This window comes from Lutra lutra, chromosome 11, assembly GCF_902655055.1.
Source record: "Lutra lutra chromosome 11, mLutLut1.2, whole genome shotgun sequence".
In the NCBI taxonomy this organism is placed as follows: Eukaryota; Metazoa; Chordata; class Mammalia; order Carnivora; family Mustelidae; genus Lutra; species Lutra lutra.
The window spans coordinates 57,599,073-57,612,591 of record NC_062288.1 but is presented as its reverse complement, the minus strand read 5'-3'; the positions used below and the strand labels follow the sequence as shown (position 1 = coordinate 57,612,591).

The 13,519-nt window shown below is 37.5% G+C and overlaps 1 protein-coding gene and 1 long non-coding RNA gene across 3 annotated transcripts in view; one reads left to right on the top strand and one right to left on the bottom strand.

The window, feature by feature from the left end:
• LOC125080892 (uncharacterized) overlaps positions 1–13,519 on the bottom strand; it is a 51,635-nt gene that overhangs the window by 17,099 nt on the left and 21,017 nt on the right. For both annotated transcript variants that reach the window (XR_007121528.1, XR_007121529.1), the window contains exon 2: positions 5,275–5,426. This is a non-coding gene — a long non-coding RNA (uncharacterized LOC125080892). The remainder of the gene's footprint in view (positions 1–5,274; positions 5,427–13,519) is intronic.
• The window catches only part of C11H7orf31 (chromosome 11 C7orf31 homolog), a 36,945-nt gene that overhangs the window by 11,099 nt on the left and 12,327 nt on the right, over positions 1–13,519 (top strand). The window contains exons 4-5 of the mRNA XM_047695067.1: positions 8,718–8,789; positions 11,080–11,109. Of these exons, the coding sequence (XP_047551023.1) occupies positions 8,718–8,789; positions 11,080–11,109 (102 nt within the window). The remainder of the gene's footprint in view (positions 1–8,717; positions 8,790–11,079; positions 11,110–13,519) is intronic.

Genomic DNA, 13,519 nt, shown 5'->3' with positions numbered 1-13,519 from the left:
TTCCTGAAAGACATTAAATTAAAAATGTTTTTGCTTGAGCAAATAGCTGGCCTAATTTGTGCAGATGTTGTTGATTTGGGGAACTTTTGATTTCTAATTTGTTCATCAGTCTGTACTCATCAGAATCTACTGGGCACCATTTTCAAGTATTAAAATGTTGCAATAATCATTTATAACTTTTACAGTCACTTTCAACAATTTTATTCAGAACACATTAAAACTGAAGAGAAAGCAAAAAAATCTGAGCAAATTAAATGTCACCATTAACTATTTGTGAAAAATATGAAACTTTAAAAAAAAACTATGAAATTTACTCAAAGCACAATCAAACTAACATGGTACCTACCTACTTGGTTTTTTTGTTTGTTTGTTTGTTTGTTTTGACATGAGCTCATGCCAGTATGTAGGATTTTATTTTAAGATTTTATTTATTTATTTGACAGACAGAGATCACAAGTAGGCAGAGAGGCAGGCAGAGAGAGAGGGGGAAGCAGGCTCCCTGCTGAGCAGAGAGCCCGATGTGGGGCTCCATCCCAGGACCCTGAGATCATGACCTGAGCTGAAGGCAGAGGCTAAAACCACTAAGCCACCCAGGTGCCCCTACCTACCTGTTTTTTTTGTTTTGTTTAAAGATTTTATTTATTTATTTGTCAGAGAGAGAGAGGGAGAGCGAGCGAGCACAGGCAGACAGAATGGCAGGCAGAGGCAGAGGGAGAAGCAGGTTCCCTGACGAGCAAGGAGCCCGATGTGGGACTCGATCCCAGGATGCCGGGATCATGACCTGAGCCGAAGGCAGCTGCTTAACCAACTGAGCCACCCAGGCGTCCCTACCTACCTGTTTTTATCTAATAATCCTGCTTACCTAGTTTACAACAATCCAGCTAAAGCCATTAAAAAAAAATAAATTAAGGAAGACAAGCTGCAAGTAGAGAAAGAGCCACATTAATGACATGTGGCAGCCAACAACCTTAATGAAGCCTCAATGAAGCAATAAAAAAGCATGCAAATGAAAAGGCCTGTCAGTCCTATTAGAAAGATGCAAATATCAACACATTATTAGATAGCAAGGACCTCAAGATCATTCATTCATCCAACACATTTTTTTAAGTCCCCACTCTCATGGAACTTACTTTATAATATAATACAGATCTATAATATCTTTCCAAGGAGACTATTGTTCTCCTGGTTTTATAATACACAGCAGGACCTTTCCCTGGATCAGACAACTATGAAGTTGTGGAAAGGGACTGGAGTCCATGTTTCTTTGAGTCCAAAGCCCAAACAAATTCTTTCACCCGTTCATTCCATTCATGATTTACTCCAGCTATTCATTTATGCAGCAATTTGAGTATAGTAAGTATTGTGCTGGATACTAGAGGTACAGCTCCTTACGGAGTTTATGTGGACTACCCTCAAAATTTATGTATTAAAAAAATGCACAACCTTCTAAAAGGATCAGAATTGTCCTCACAGAATCCTAGAGCAAAGAGAGACCCAAAGATAAGTGTCTTAAGGGAAATACAGTTTGAAATGAGAGGTTTGTGTTTGCTGTCTCACTGAAGGCAGCCTTGGGTGGGCCACTGGGAGATGAAGTACTTGTTCCAATTAGAACGCCCACCATACCCGACTCAGAAATGCAGGTTCCTGTGTTCTGTTCTCTTCACATCCTTTTAGGTCAAATGTAACCACTTTGGTGTATTTATCTCTTAAAAATATATTTAGGACACAGTCCTATTTTCAGATATAACGCACATCCCTTGACAAACAACTACAACATAGTTTTTACTTGTTTCTTAATAGGGAATAACTTGTGTCACAGTATTTTTCTTTCTCCACAAAAAAGGGCCTTTTATACAAAATAACAGAGTATTCTCTAGCTCTCTGAGGTGTGAAGCCTCATGTGGTCCACATAAGAGCTCGTGCTACCAATCATACTCTACCTCTACCACCTTCCCTGCAGGGGATTTGCAGGGGGGTGCTGTGGTGACACACAGGCGTCACTTACTGGGAACAGGATCACTCCTTTGCCTCACCAGCCCTCCTGTCATCTGACTTGGTAAACTGAAAGCACCTACTGCTTAGAAAAGTATCTAGTGAAATGTCCTAAGGTATGTCATCTGAGGTTAAGAAAGTAAAAGAACACGGCTTACTAATGCAATTATGATCACATGCATTTATATATGCATTTTCCAGTGCAAAGTCCCCCTTCCTAATGTCACTCTTCCTCCCAGCGCTTCATGACATAACTATATCTAAGTAAAACTCTTGTAAAGGAACTTTCACAGTATCTACTTAACCGGAGGGGCAAGTTTCAGAAATTCCAAGCAGAGCTGTCATCACCTAATTTGGCACATGTTCACTTAGAAGAATGACGTTACAAAGTAATAAAAATTTGTAACTTCATTTTCACTTCCATAAACACTTCTCTTTTTTTAAGATTTTATGTATTTATTGAGAAAGTGCACATGTGTGTGTGAAAGCAGAGACAGGGCAAAAGGGGAGAGAGAGAGAATCTCAGGCCAACTCTGCACTGAGTGTGGAGCCCATGTGGGGCTCGATCTCACCCCCCTGAGATCATGACCTGAGCTGAAACCAAGAGTCAGACGCTTAACCAACTGAGCCACCCAGGTGCCCCCATAAGCACTTCTTTTTATAAGTTAGTAAAGTAGCAACATTTTTACTTTATTTCAGAAAAAGGAAATGGATCTTCCTCTAAGGTACTGGCAAATGTTAAGAAGCTGTTAAATAGACATCCAGAGCTCTGTGAACTAAAGACTACTCTGAAATTCCTGCTAACTATAACTAGCACTCTATAATAATGATAAGTAATAGGGGCAGTGGCAGTGGTAGTCATGGTAGTGATGCTTGAAGGTTAATGTTTATGAAGCAAAATCATAGAATATCCCTCTCCTGTTACCTAAATAAGTAAATAAATAGGAAATTTACCAGTAGGCCCCTAAACAATACAAAAAGAACACCTTATGCCATTAATTTGAATGTGCTAAGGAAAGAAAATTCTATGTAGTTTATTGCAGTTCTAACTAAATGTTTCTCAAGAGGGCATTTAGAGCAGGACAATTCTTTGTCCCATATACTGTTAGATATTTAACATCTCTGGCCCTTAACCTAATCCCATTTTCATTCATTGTGACAACCAAAATAATACCAGCAGCATGTATTTCCAGACTCTCCCTGGAAGTGCTGGAGGCGTAGTGGAAAGCCACATTATTGGTTGAGAGGTATTATACCCAATCCTATCCCTGCATTCCAAATGCACATGGAGACTAGATGACTCAACAAAATCCTGATAATTCTCCAAGTTGAAGAGAAGATTGAAAGACTGAGTAGGTAATCCTGTTAGAGTAGAAAGAATGCCTCAAGAATAGAAGCCTCAAAAATTAAAAAAAAATTAAAAAATAAAAAATATAAAAATAAATAAATAAAAATAAATAAAATAAAAAATAAATAAATAAATAAATTTTTTTTAAATTTAAAAAAAAATTTTAATTCATACAAAAAAAAAAAAAAAAGAATAGAAGCCTCTATCTAAAAACAGCAAGATTTCAAGAGAGATGAAGTTGTGCAGAATGTGTATTCTTCCAGAATACTATGATGACTCATGGGAAGGTATGGCTACTTCCCTAACTGAAAGGAATTAGCCTTATAGAGGACATTTAACAGGATCTTAGACTGTCGTACCCCAGATGCTTGTATTCTATCTGACACAACCTCAGCACTTACTCTCTGCCACCTCCCATCACCTCCCATCAGGCTAAAGAAATACGGAGACAATAATATTCCATTGTCAAGCCTGTAGCACAGACAGAAAGGCAAACTGATTTCAGACGACAGAATCAAGACTTTACTCACACTGTATCACAACAAATAGCTGGGTTTAGACAGAGCTGTTCAATTAAATACATGCAACATGAGAACATATGGTGAGGCAATTTTGTAAAACAGGAAAAGATATGATATATATGTATAATACATATATTACATATTTTTAAATATATAAAACACATGAAGAAACTAGTCTGAGAAAAAACAGCCCAGGAAACAAAAGTAGATTCTCTAAAGGAAAAAATAAGTATATGAATCTAATAAAAAAAAAAAAAACAAGATGATTAAACGATAGAACATTATAAAAGGAGAGATCACAGGGCTAAGGGAAAACTGAGAAAAACAGCTACACAAAAGCACGCACAAATCTAGTACAAAAAGCAGCAACAAGAAACAGAATAGGGACGCCTGGGTGGCTCAGTTGGTTAAGCCGCTGCCTTCGGCTCAGGTCATGATCCCAGCGTCCTGGGATAGAGTCCCACATTGGGCTCCTTGTTCTGTGGGGAGCCTGCTTCTCCCTCTGCCTCTGCCTGCCACTCTGTCTGCCTGTGCTCGCTCTCTCTCTCTCTCTCTGACAAATAAATAAATACAATCTTTAAAAAAAAAACAATCTTTAAAAAAAAAAAAGAAAGAAAGAAACAGAATAGATGTGATTGAACATCGGTAAGGCAGAGGGGAAAGATGAGGATATTAAAGCAATAAAAATAAAGATATGCTAAATTAAAAAGATAAGAATAATTACTTATCATAAGGAAAACTAAAGTCCCAAATGTAGATCATCTAACAAGTAAAAGAACAAATAATAAGTAAATCTAACAGAAATAACTACTCAGAAATACACAAGAAAGTTCCCTTGAAATTAAGAACTGAATCTGAAAATCAAAAAGACTTTCCATACAGTGGAAAAAAACTGAAGTGGAACTACTGACACTGAGATACAACCTGGTTATATTATTTTATTCACAAAGAAGCCTGTGTTCTCAGGCCACTCACATTCAAATCAAAGTCTAGGGCAGATCAGATATGGACGACTGGCAGAACGGAGGGTACACATTTGCACCCTGGTTGCTCAAGAGGCTGGAAGTAGATTTTCTGGATTCTTCCTGGGCAAATGGGATATTCAAAATGTGGAAAACTAACAAAATGTAGAGAGGGTGTTCTAGATGCTAGCCATCCGTGCCGGCCAGCTGGCTGCCGTGCTAAACAGCGGCAACGACAATAATATACTTTTCTATTCAACGTGGGGTCCAGGGGCCAGCAGCATCAAGGAAATGGTGAATGCAAAATCTTGGACCCCACCCCAGATTGACCGAGACAGAATCCACATTTTAAGAAAACCCCTCAGGTAATTCTAACATGTAACAAAGTTGGAGAACTGCTGCCAGAGTAAGAAAATGCAAGACTTTTTCACACAAATGAAAATGCACTCACCTCCCCAAAAGGGGAAATTCAGATTCTTATCAGTTCCTGCATCCAGCTCCAAGTCCAAGAGCTCTGGGTGATGTTCTCCTCTCTAGTTCAGTCATAACCTTGTCCTGATATCCACAGCTATGCACTTAATGAAGTAAATCATCGTCAACACCCTATAAAGAGTAATAAATAAGGGAAAAAGGTGAATGAAAAAAATAAAACTAGTTAATACTTAGAAATATAATAAATACGTTATAATATTTCCCTGTTATATATTACTGTCTATAAAAACATACTTGTATAATATCATTATCTATATATTAATATAAGTACATACCTAGTTCCCTTTCCCTCAGCCAGCACCTGAGCTGGTAGGAGTTCATTACCTGGTGCAGTGCCTGCAGTTTTCTTCCTGAGAGATCTAGCAATTAGTGGTTCTGCCTGTGTGAAGCTATTCCAGTATTCCATTAACTTTATGCCACTAGAAACAATACCAGGAGGTGTCCAAAATATTCTTTAGATTCTAGAGACACTCCTTTTCCCCATCATGGCGTAATAGCAGTCCTCTTACTCTTGACATTCAGGATCAATCATCCCAATCTACTTGGTATAATCCCTTCTTGCCTGTTTTCCCCAATCATAAGGAACCCCAATTACAACATCATCAGTTCAGCTTCCATTTCAGTGGGGCCATTGTGTTTCCTGATGAAGCATTTCTCCCTTGACCTCAAAACCAGCAAAACTCAACGTGGCTGGGAAGGAAGTAAAATTTTTCTCAAGTGTAATAATAAGTATAACAGTGAGAGGTACCACTCCCACTTCCACCCTTCATTTTTTTACACCATCCATTCTGGCTAGAGAAACCTTTTATTGGTCACTAGTTCAGAGCATGTGCCACACTCTTAAGGACAAGCTTCAACCACAAATGAATCTTCATTAGGCTCATCTACGTTCTGTAAATATGATAAGTGTGTGTGTTCTCTAAATTCAATCAGTGCTTTATTTCTTTGGTGGTAAATTGAGTTCCTTAGTCAAAAGTAGTATTTTGTAAGATGGCATGCAGCAAAGAAGGTATTCAGTAAGTCCACTGGTGATGTAACTGGCAGGAGTTTAGTGAGAAGGAAAGGCAAATCCATCTTTGTAAGTATATACTCATGCCGGAATAAATCACCTCTTTCCTGGTGGAAGGGGTCCAATGTAATCAACCTGCCCCCAGAGGGCTGACTAGCACACCTAAGGAGGTTTTTCTCTATGAGATACTTAGGGTTAGTAACTTCTGCTGGCAAACTCAGATGTGGCCAGGTGAGTTTGAAGAGAAGTTCATGTTGCTGAATCTACCCATGACTTCTGTCCTGCCTCCATGATAACTCAGTGTATGAAGCCACGGAGCAAGCCCTGGGGTGACTGGAGAGGGCCTGACTGATACTCACAGAGTTGGTCACTTTATCTACCTAATTATGAAGCACCCTCAACTGTAGTGCTTTCTTGGTTAGCATTCTTGTGTGGTAAAAATAACCCTCACGCTCTAGGACCATTCTCAGAGGCCGAGAAAGCAAGTTTTTTAGAACCTGTCTTGGGTAGATGAGATAAAAGATGAGTATTTAAAAGATACTGGGAGCCACAAGTGACAGCTGAGCACCACAATACATCCTAAAACATTACAGGCACCAAGAGTGAAGGCTAATGTAAGCTATGAACTTTAGGTGGTAACGATGTAGGTTCACCAGCTTAACAAATGTACCACTCCGGTGGGACGTGTTAATCGTGAGGGAGGCTTAGTATGTGTGAGGACGAAGGGTGTATAGGATATTTATCTTCTCTCAACTTTGCTGTGAACCTAAAACCGCTCTAAAAAAATAAGTCTTTCTAAAAAAAATATCAAAGACAACGTCCAGTTTCCTTTGACCACTGCCCCACTAAACCCAGTTTCCTTCCTAGAGCGAACCACTGTTACCACTTTGGTATGTCTCCTTCACACTTTTTGTTCACAATTATATAATCGTACATGTACCCATTGAAAATATATGTATTATATTGTTTATGTGTGGAATCACTGCATATATAGTAGTAGGCAACTTGGTTCTTTTTTTCTCTTTACAATCTAGAGACTGTAAACACAGATCTATTAAATTATTTTTAATTTCTCTTTGTGTTCCACAATATAGATGCATCATGGACTATTTAGCCATCTTCATATTGTTTCCTCTTTTTTTTGGCATTAACTATACGTAATGAATATTCTTCTTGTACAGGCTTCCTTGAGCTCAGGCACAAATGTTCCTCTAGGGAAAATCCTTAGTGAAAGTTATGGGTCACAATATATGAATATTTTCAATTTTAGTAATATAGCCTAAATGCTTTATATTCTTATGGTAGTATATAAAAAATATCTACGTCCCCATACTCTTGGACAACTGTGTTATATTATCAAACTATAATTTTTGCCCATCTAATAAGTATAAAGGATCTTGGTTATCAGAGTACATTTCTCTGGTTGAGTACTTATGTTTATATTTTCTTTTTTTTTTTAAGATTTTATTTATTTATTTGAGAGAGAGACAGTGAGAGAGAGCATGAGCGAGGAGAAGGTCAGAGGGAGAAGCAGACTCCCCATGGAGCTGGGAGCCCGATGTGGGACTCGATCCCGGGACCCCGGGATCATGACCTGAGCCGAAGGCAGTCGTCCAACCAACTGAGCCACCCAGGCGTCCCTGTTTATATTTTCTTATGTATGGTCATTTACATTCCCTTTTCAGATCTTATTCTTTGCCCATTTTTATTGTCTTTTAGTTACAGATTCTTATGTTCTACATATTAATCCTTTACATATCTTTTTGCAAAAATTTCTTCCAAACTTTTAGCTTTTTTATTCCATCCTGTCTTCAAAAGTTTTTCTGCTGATGTTACCAAATTTCCTTTTAGATTTTGAGTTTAAAAGAAAAATATAATTTAAAATGTTTTCCCCACATGGGGCACCTGGGTGGCTCAGTCACTTAAACACTGGACTCTTGATTTCAGCTCAGGACATGATCTCAGGGTTGTGAGATTGAGCCTGCACTGGGCTCTGCCGGGGGCGCAAGCCTGGCTTAACATTCTCTCTCTCCCCCTCCCCCTCACCTCCCCCCTCTCCCTTTAAAAAAAAAAAAAGTTTTCCCCACCACAAAGAAAAAGACATATTCTTGTATATCTTAATATTTGTATTTTTTCCCAATTCTTTAGATTTTTAATCCATCTGAAATTATCTATATGCACAGTATGAAATACAAATCTATTCTTTTTCAAATGGCTAGTGAATTTTTCCTGCATTGTTTACTGAAAAGTAAATCCTTTTCCACTGACTTAAAATGCCACTTTTCATATACTGAATTTCCATATAAACATGGTTATATTAGTCTATTTGTCTTTTATATCTGACATCACTGCTTTAATTTGAAAAGGGGTTCAACTTAATCTTTTCTTTTCAGAAAACTTCCTATTGAACAATTCTATTATTTGACACAGAATAAAAAAAGTGACATCTATGGAAATGATTCTTTGTAAGTTTGGGGTTTCTTTTCCTTATATCGGGACAAATAACTTTTTTAAGTAAAAATGAGTTATATGAGAAATAAAAAGCCCCAAAATGGGAACTTTTAGAAAAAGTGTTCCTTTTTTTCTTTTTTTTCTTTTTTTTTTTTTAAAGATTTTATTTATTTATTTGACAGAGAGAGATCACAAGCAGGCAGAGAGGCAGGCAGAGAGAGAGGAGGAAGCAGGCTCCCCGCTGAGCAGAGAGCCCGATGCGGGGCTCGATCCCAGGACCCTGAGATCAGGGCCTGAGCCGAAGGCAGCGGCCCAACCCGCTGAGCCACCCAGGCGCCCCTGTTCCTTTTTTTCTTAAACAGAGATCATTAATAATAGAAACCAAGACCAAAGAAACAGAAATAAAACAAATAATCCAAAACCCACTAAGAGTTTGTGGCATTTAACAAGAAAAAAACACAAAATATTTAATAGTAATGTTTGAAAGAATTCACACAATTCATCTGGGTCCCTTTCCCTGCCTTTGACCTAGTTAATCTAGTAAGAATCAGTTAAATTTCTTAAAAGGTTCACAGAAAATGCCCCAGCACCTTCAACAATAGTTTTCATCAGGATCTTATGAGGCTGGAGGTTAATTATGACAACTAACAAATAATGTGTAACAAAATTACTCCCTTAGTCTCCTTTTTGGATAAGGAATATTTTTAATTTATCCTTTGCTTAGAGGAATTATTTTCCAGTATATTATGTTTTCCTCTTTGAAATAGTTTGGTGTACATTATTACAAAAGCATACTTTTTAATTTTCAGATAAAAATAAAACACTGACAACCACTTCTTTACCACTTCTTTACCTTTAACTATTAGAACTGTTGGGACTATTTATAGGAAGAAAGTTAATACAGAGTTCAGCCACAAGAGGGAGCCAAAAAGACATGAATTTTGTGGTTGGTAGGCTCTGGTTATCCCTTTGGGATCAGTAAACTTTGAAAAGTAAATGTAGAGTGCAGCAGTAAAATAATGGACTGGTTCAAGTCAAGGAACTGGTGTCTCTGAGCATTTTTAATTTTTATTCAAACTTTCAAACTTGTAATTTTTTGAAAAGCTTTCCTTTATTTTTTCCATTTTAAAGTAAATGCATTTTAGGTATATACTCGTCAATAGCATAGCTAAATTTGTCACTTGAGAAAAATTTTAGATGCTGATTTAATGTTTCATAGCCACCCTAGTAACAAGACCCCTGGGATTCTTCATATTCACTGCCCCCCCATCCCAACTCAACCACAAATATAACTGGAAGATATATTTCAGGTTTTTTTTTTTTTTTTACTAGTTTCAAGCCTACAAACCTGGAGTCCAAATAAAGAAAGATATAAGTCTCTTAAAATTATGTGTTTATAATACACTGTGGACTCAAAAAAGTATATAGCTTATGTACCACTTTCTAAATAAACATACAAAAATTGAATAGTATACTCTATTTTATGGATCTTTGCTATCAACAGATAACATATTCATTTTTCATGCCTGAAATATTTCAGAAATATCTGCATAGGCTGAAACTAAGTGTTGAGTCCAATAAAAGCAGGTAATAGTCCTCCTCTAGTGTGGACTTTGCTCCTGAGGTTCAGTATTCTTTCTTGGCAGGCAGGGCTCAGAGTAATTAGTAAATACACAACTGTGGCTCTTTTTTTGTAATTTAACATGATTTTGGCCTCAAATGAACTGATTCAGAAAAGACATGCCTCCAGGAACTTGTTCAGTTTTGTTCTAGCCCTTCTGTCAACTGGGCAATATTTACTTATATATCTCTTATATATATCTCTCAATGAGAGATCAGCAATCCTGGGCAAAGGGACAAAGCACACACAGTACTTACACATCTTGTCCCACCAGGCCCTACTCAGGTCACTTTAGGTCATGTAATTGCACCACATGCATTATGTCAGGCTGCCTCTGAGCACTTTGGCTATTGCCTGATTATGAGGGTGAATGTCAATAAGAACCAAAACCATATTATCATTAGAAGCAGTAAGTCCTGTACCTGCACTGCAAATAGGAAATGCAAAATGGGTGGTGAGTGGGACTAAAGTTAGATGGATCGACAGAACTGAGATATGAGGACATCGTATCTGTCTGTCCAATATCCAGTGTTCCAGAAAGCCAATCAAGAATATTATCGTAAAGACACTGTAGTTTCAAAGTGGGATATATCGTTATTCTTAAGCAAATTTCTAAAAGGAATGTATGCTTTTAAAAGTCCTTAATATTAAAAATTGGGATTTATTTCCTGTTTTTATTCTAGGATACCCAAACCACCTAATTCAACAGTAGGGTAAGTATATACTTATATTTTCCTTCCCTGTTACAATCAAGAAAGAAATATTGGCAATCCTCAGACAGTGTGAGGATAAATACACCTTTTCATGGAAGATTTTTTTTTTTTTTTAGATTTTATTTATTTGACAGAGAGAGACACAGTGAGAGAGGGATCACTAGCAGGGGGAGTAGGAGAGGGAGAAGCAGGCTCCCCGCTGAGCAGGGAGCCCAATGTGGGGCTCAATCCCAGGACTCTGGGATCATGATCTGAGCTGAAGGCAAACGCTTAACGAATGAGTCACCCAGGCGCCCCTCACGAAAGATTTTTTAACGTGGGAGAAGAGGCTGGTATTATATACTGCTAACCTTTTTTTAATAAACTTTTTAATTTAGTACAGTTTGAACTTACAGAATTACTTGAAAAATAGTATAGAACTCCTATATACCTCATACCCAGTTTCCCTATTAACAACATCCTATATTAGTATGGTATATTTGTCATAATTCATGAGCCATTACTGATGCATTGCTATTAACTAAAATCCATACTTTACTCAGATTTTTTAACAAACAAAAATAACCTTTATAATATATACAAGATATTGAATAAAATCTTGTATTATACATAGACTCAAGACACACAGAGTCCATAGCTTGCAGGTCTTAGAGTAAAATATGTTTTGCTAAATCATTACCAGAAATAACTCAATACTATCAACTAGGAAACAGTTTCTAGAATCTGAGGGGAAAAAATTTCTGCCTTCATCCCAAATGATCATAATTAATCAGGGCCACTCCATGCCTTCCTAACTTCCTAACCTTTTATCCCTTCTTCATAAAGCCAAAATCCTAGCTACAGACAAAACCAAAAGGACCCAATAACTATGTATACACATTTTGCAAGCTTTCTATCAAGGGAACCAATCCCCAGGGGGCAAAAATGGCTTACGAAATTTTTGTGGTTCTTTTTTTGTAATTTAACATGATCTTGGCCTCAATCTCTACTTTCCGTTCATGTCTTTGTGATGAGAACAAGATACAATGAAAACCAATGTAATGGCCTTTGTCAGGAAGTCCTAACCAACATCAGATTAGTTGAAAATGGGGCCACCCTGCCCTGACCTCTGGGAGCATGCTAGCATTTATTAGCTTGTTGAATGATCCTCTGATAAAGGTTAGAGATAAAGCAGTTAGCACAAGGCCTAGCATATAAATGCTTTACTGTTGTTGTTGTTGTTGTTGTAGTTATTGTTGGGATTAACAGTATGTCAAGGCAATGTCCTCTGAGTATAATTCCTATTCATACAGTAGTTACAATGTCTCAGGACCTTCCATATTACCCACTGAGATATCTTTGTACAAATGTGACCATTTTACCAAACAGTCATACCACATTTCCTTAAACTTCATCAAGTCTGTGGGAAATAGCACTGGAAGTTTAAAAAATTTAATCCCTCATTGATTCCCCATTCCCACTAACTCATCCATCTTTGCTCAAACTGACACATACTAGGAAAAAATCCAAGAGAATCAGGACAAATCTTCTTCCCAGATAAGTAAGTTAATTACACATATTGAGACAATCATTACACTCTATCAACTCAGCCATTCTTTCCAATATGTTTTGTGACTAAATGTCTTTGACTGTTGGACAATATTTGAACCCCAGCCTTTCTCATTTCATTCTCCACGGTCCCCGGGGTCTCTTTCTTGCCCAGGTCCCCGCTTCCTGACCACTTCACCTGCAGTCACCCAAGGCTCTGAATATCTAAGAACTTCCCCTAGAACATGGGCTTTTTACTAGACCTCAGTAAACTCCATCCTTTTCCTAACTTAGACTGGACATCCTCTCCATGAGCAAAAATGTGTTCATTCCTGTTTTATTCACACAAATAGTTTGCTCAAACTATAAATGATCACTTATTTTCAAGCCAATTTGTAAGGGGAAGTGAATTCAAGAGGGACAGTGAACTACAGAATCCACCAAATTAGACAATGGAAATATTTATTTAGAATAAATGGAAATTATTGTGTCTTCTAGAAAATGAAGTGCAGCTGGTATTGCTTCACTCAAAGCAGTTACTAGGCTAGTGGTTTTATGATTACGAGGGACATCAGTCAGTTAGAATTGAGGAATGAAAGTCTTGATTCCATGTTCTCATGTCATCACAGAGTTGATGAGCTTGTGCCTCATACCAAGCATGTAATAGTTGATGTGGTGCTTTTTAAGCAAAGTAAATAAGTCAGAAAAGTGCTTAGTGATTCACAATAAAATGATGCTACACCCAAGGCAAAAATGTGTTCACCTGAGAAGAGTTTGTGACAAGGACAAGAAAACCAACCACTTTACACAAAAACAGAAAAAACTAGCTGGCCTTGTGAATGACTTTTGCTTGGAGTCAACTTTTTCTCTTACAAATCAACCT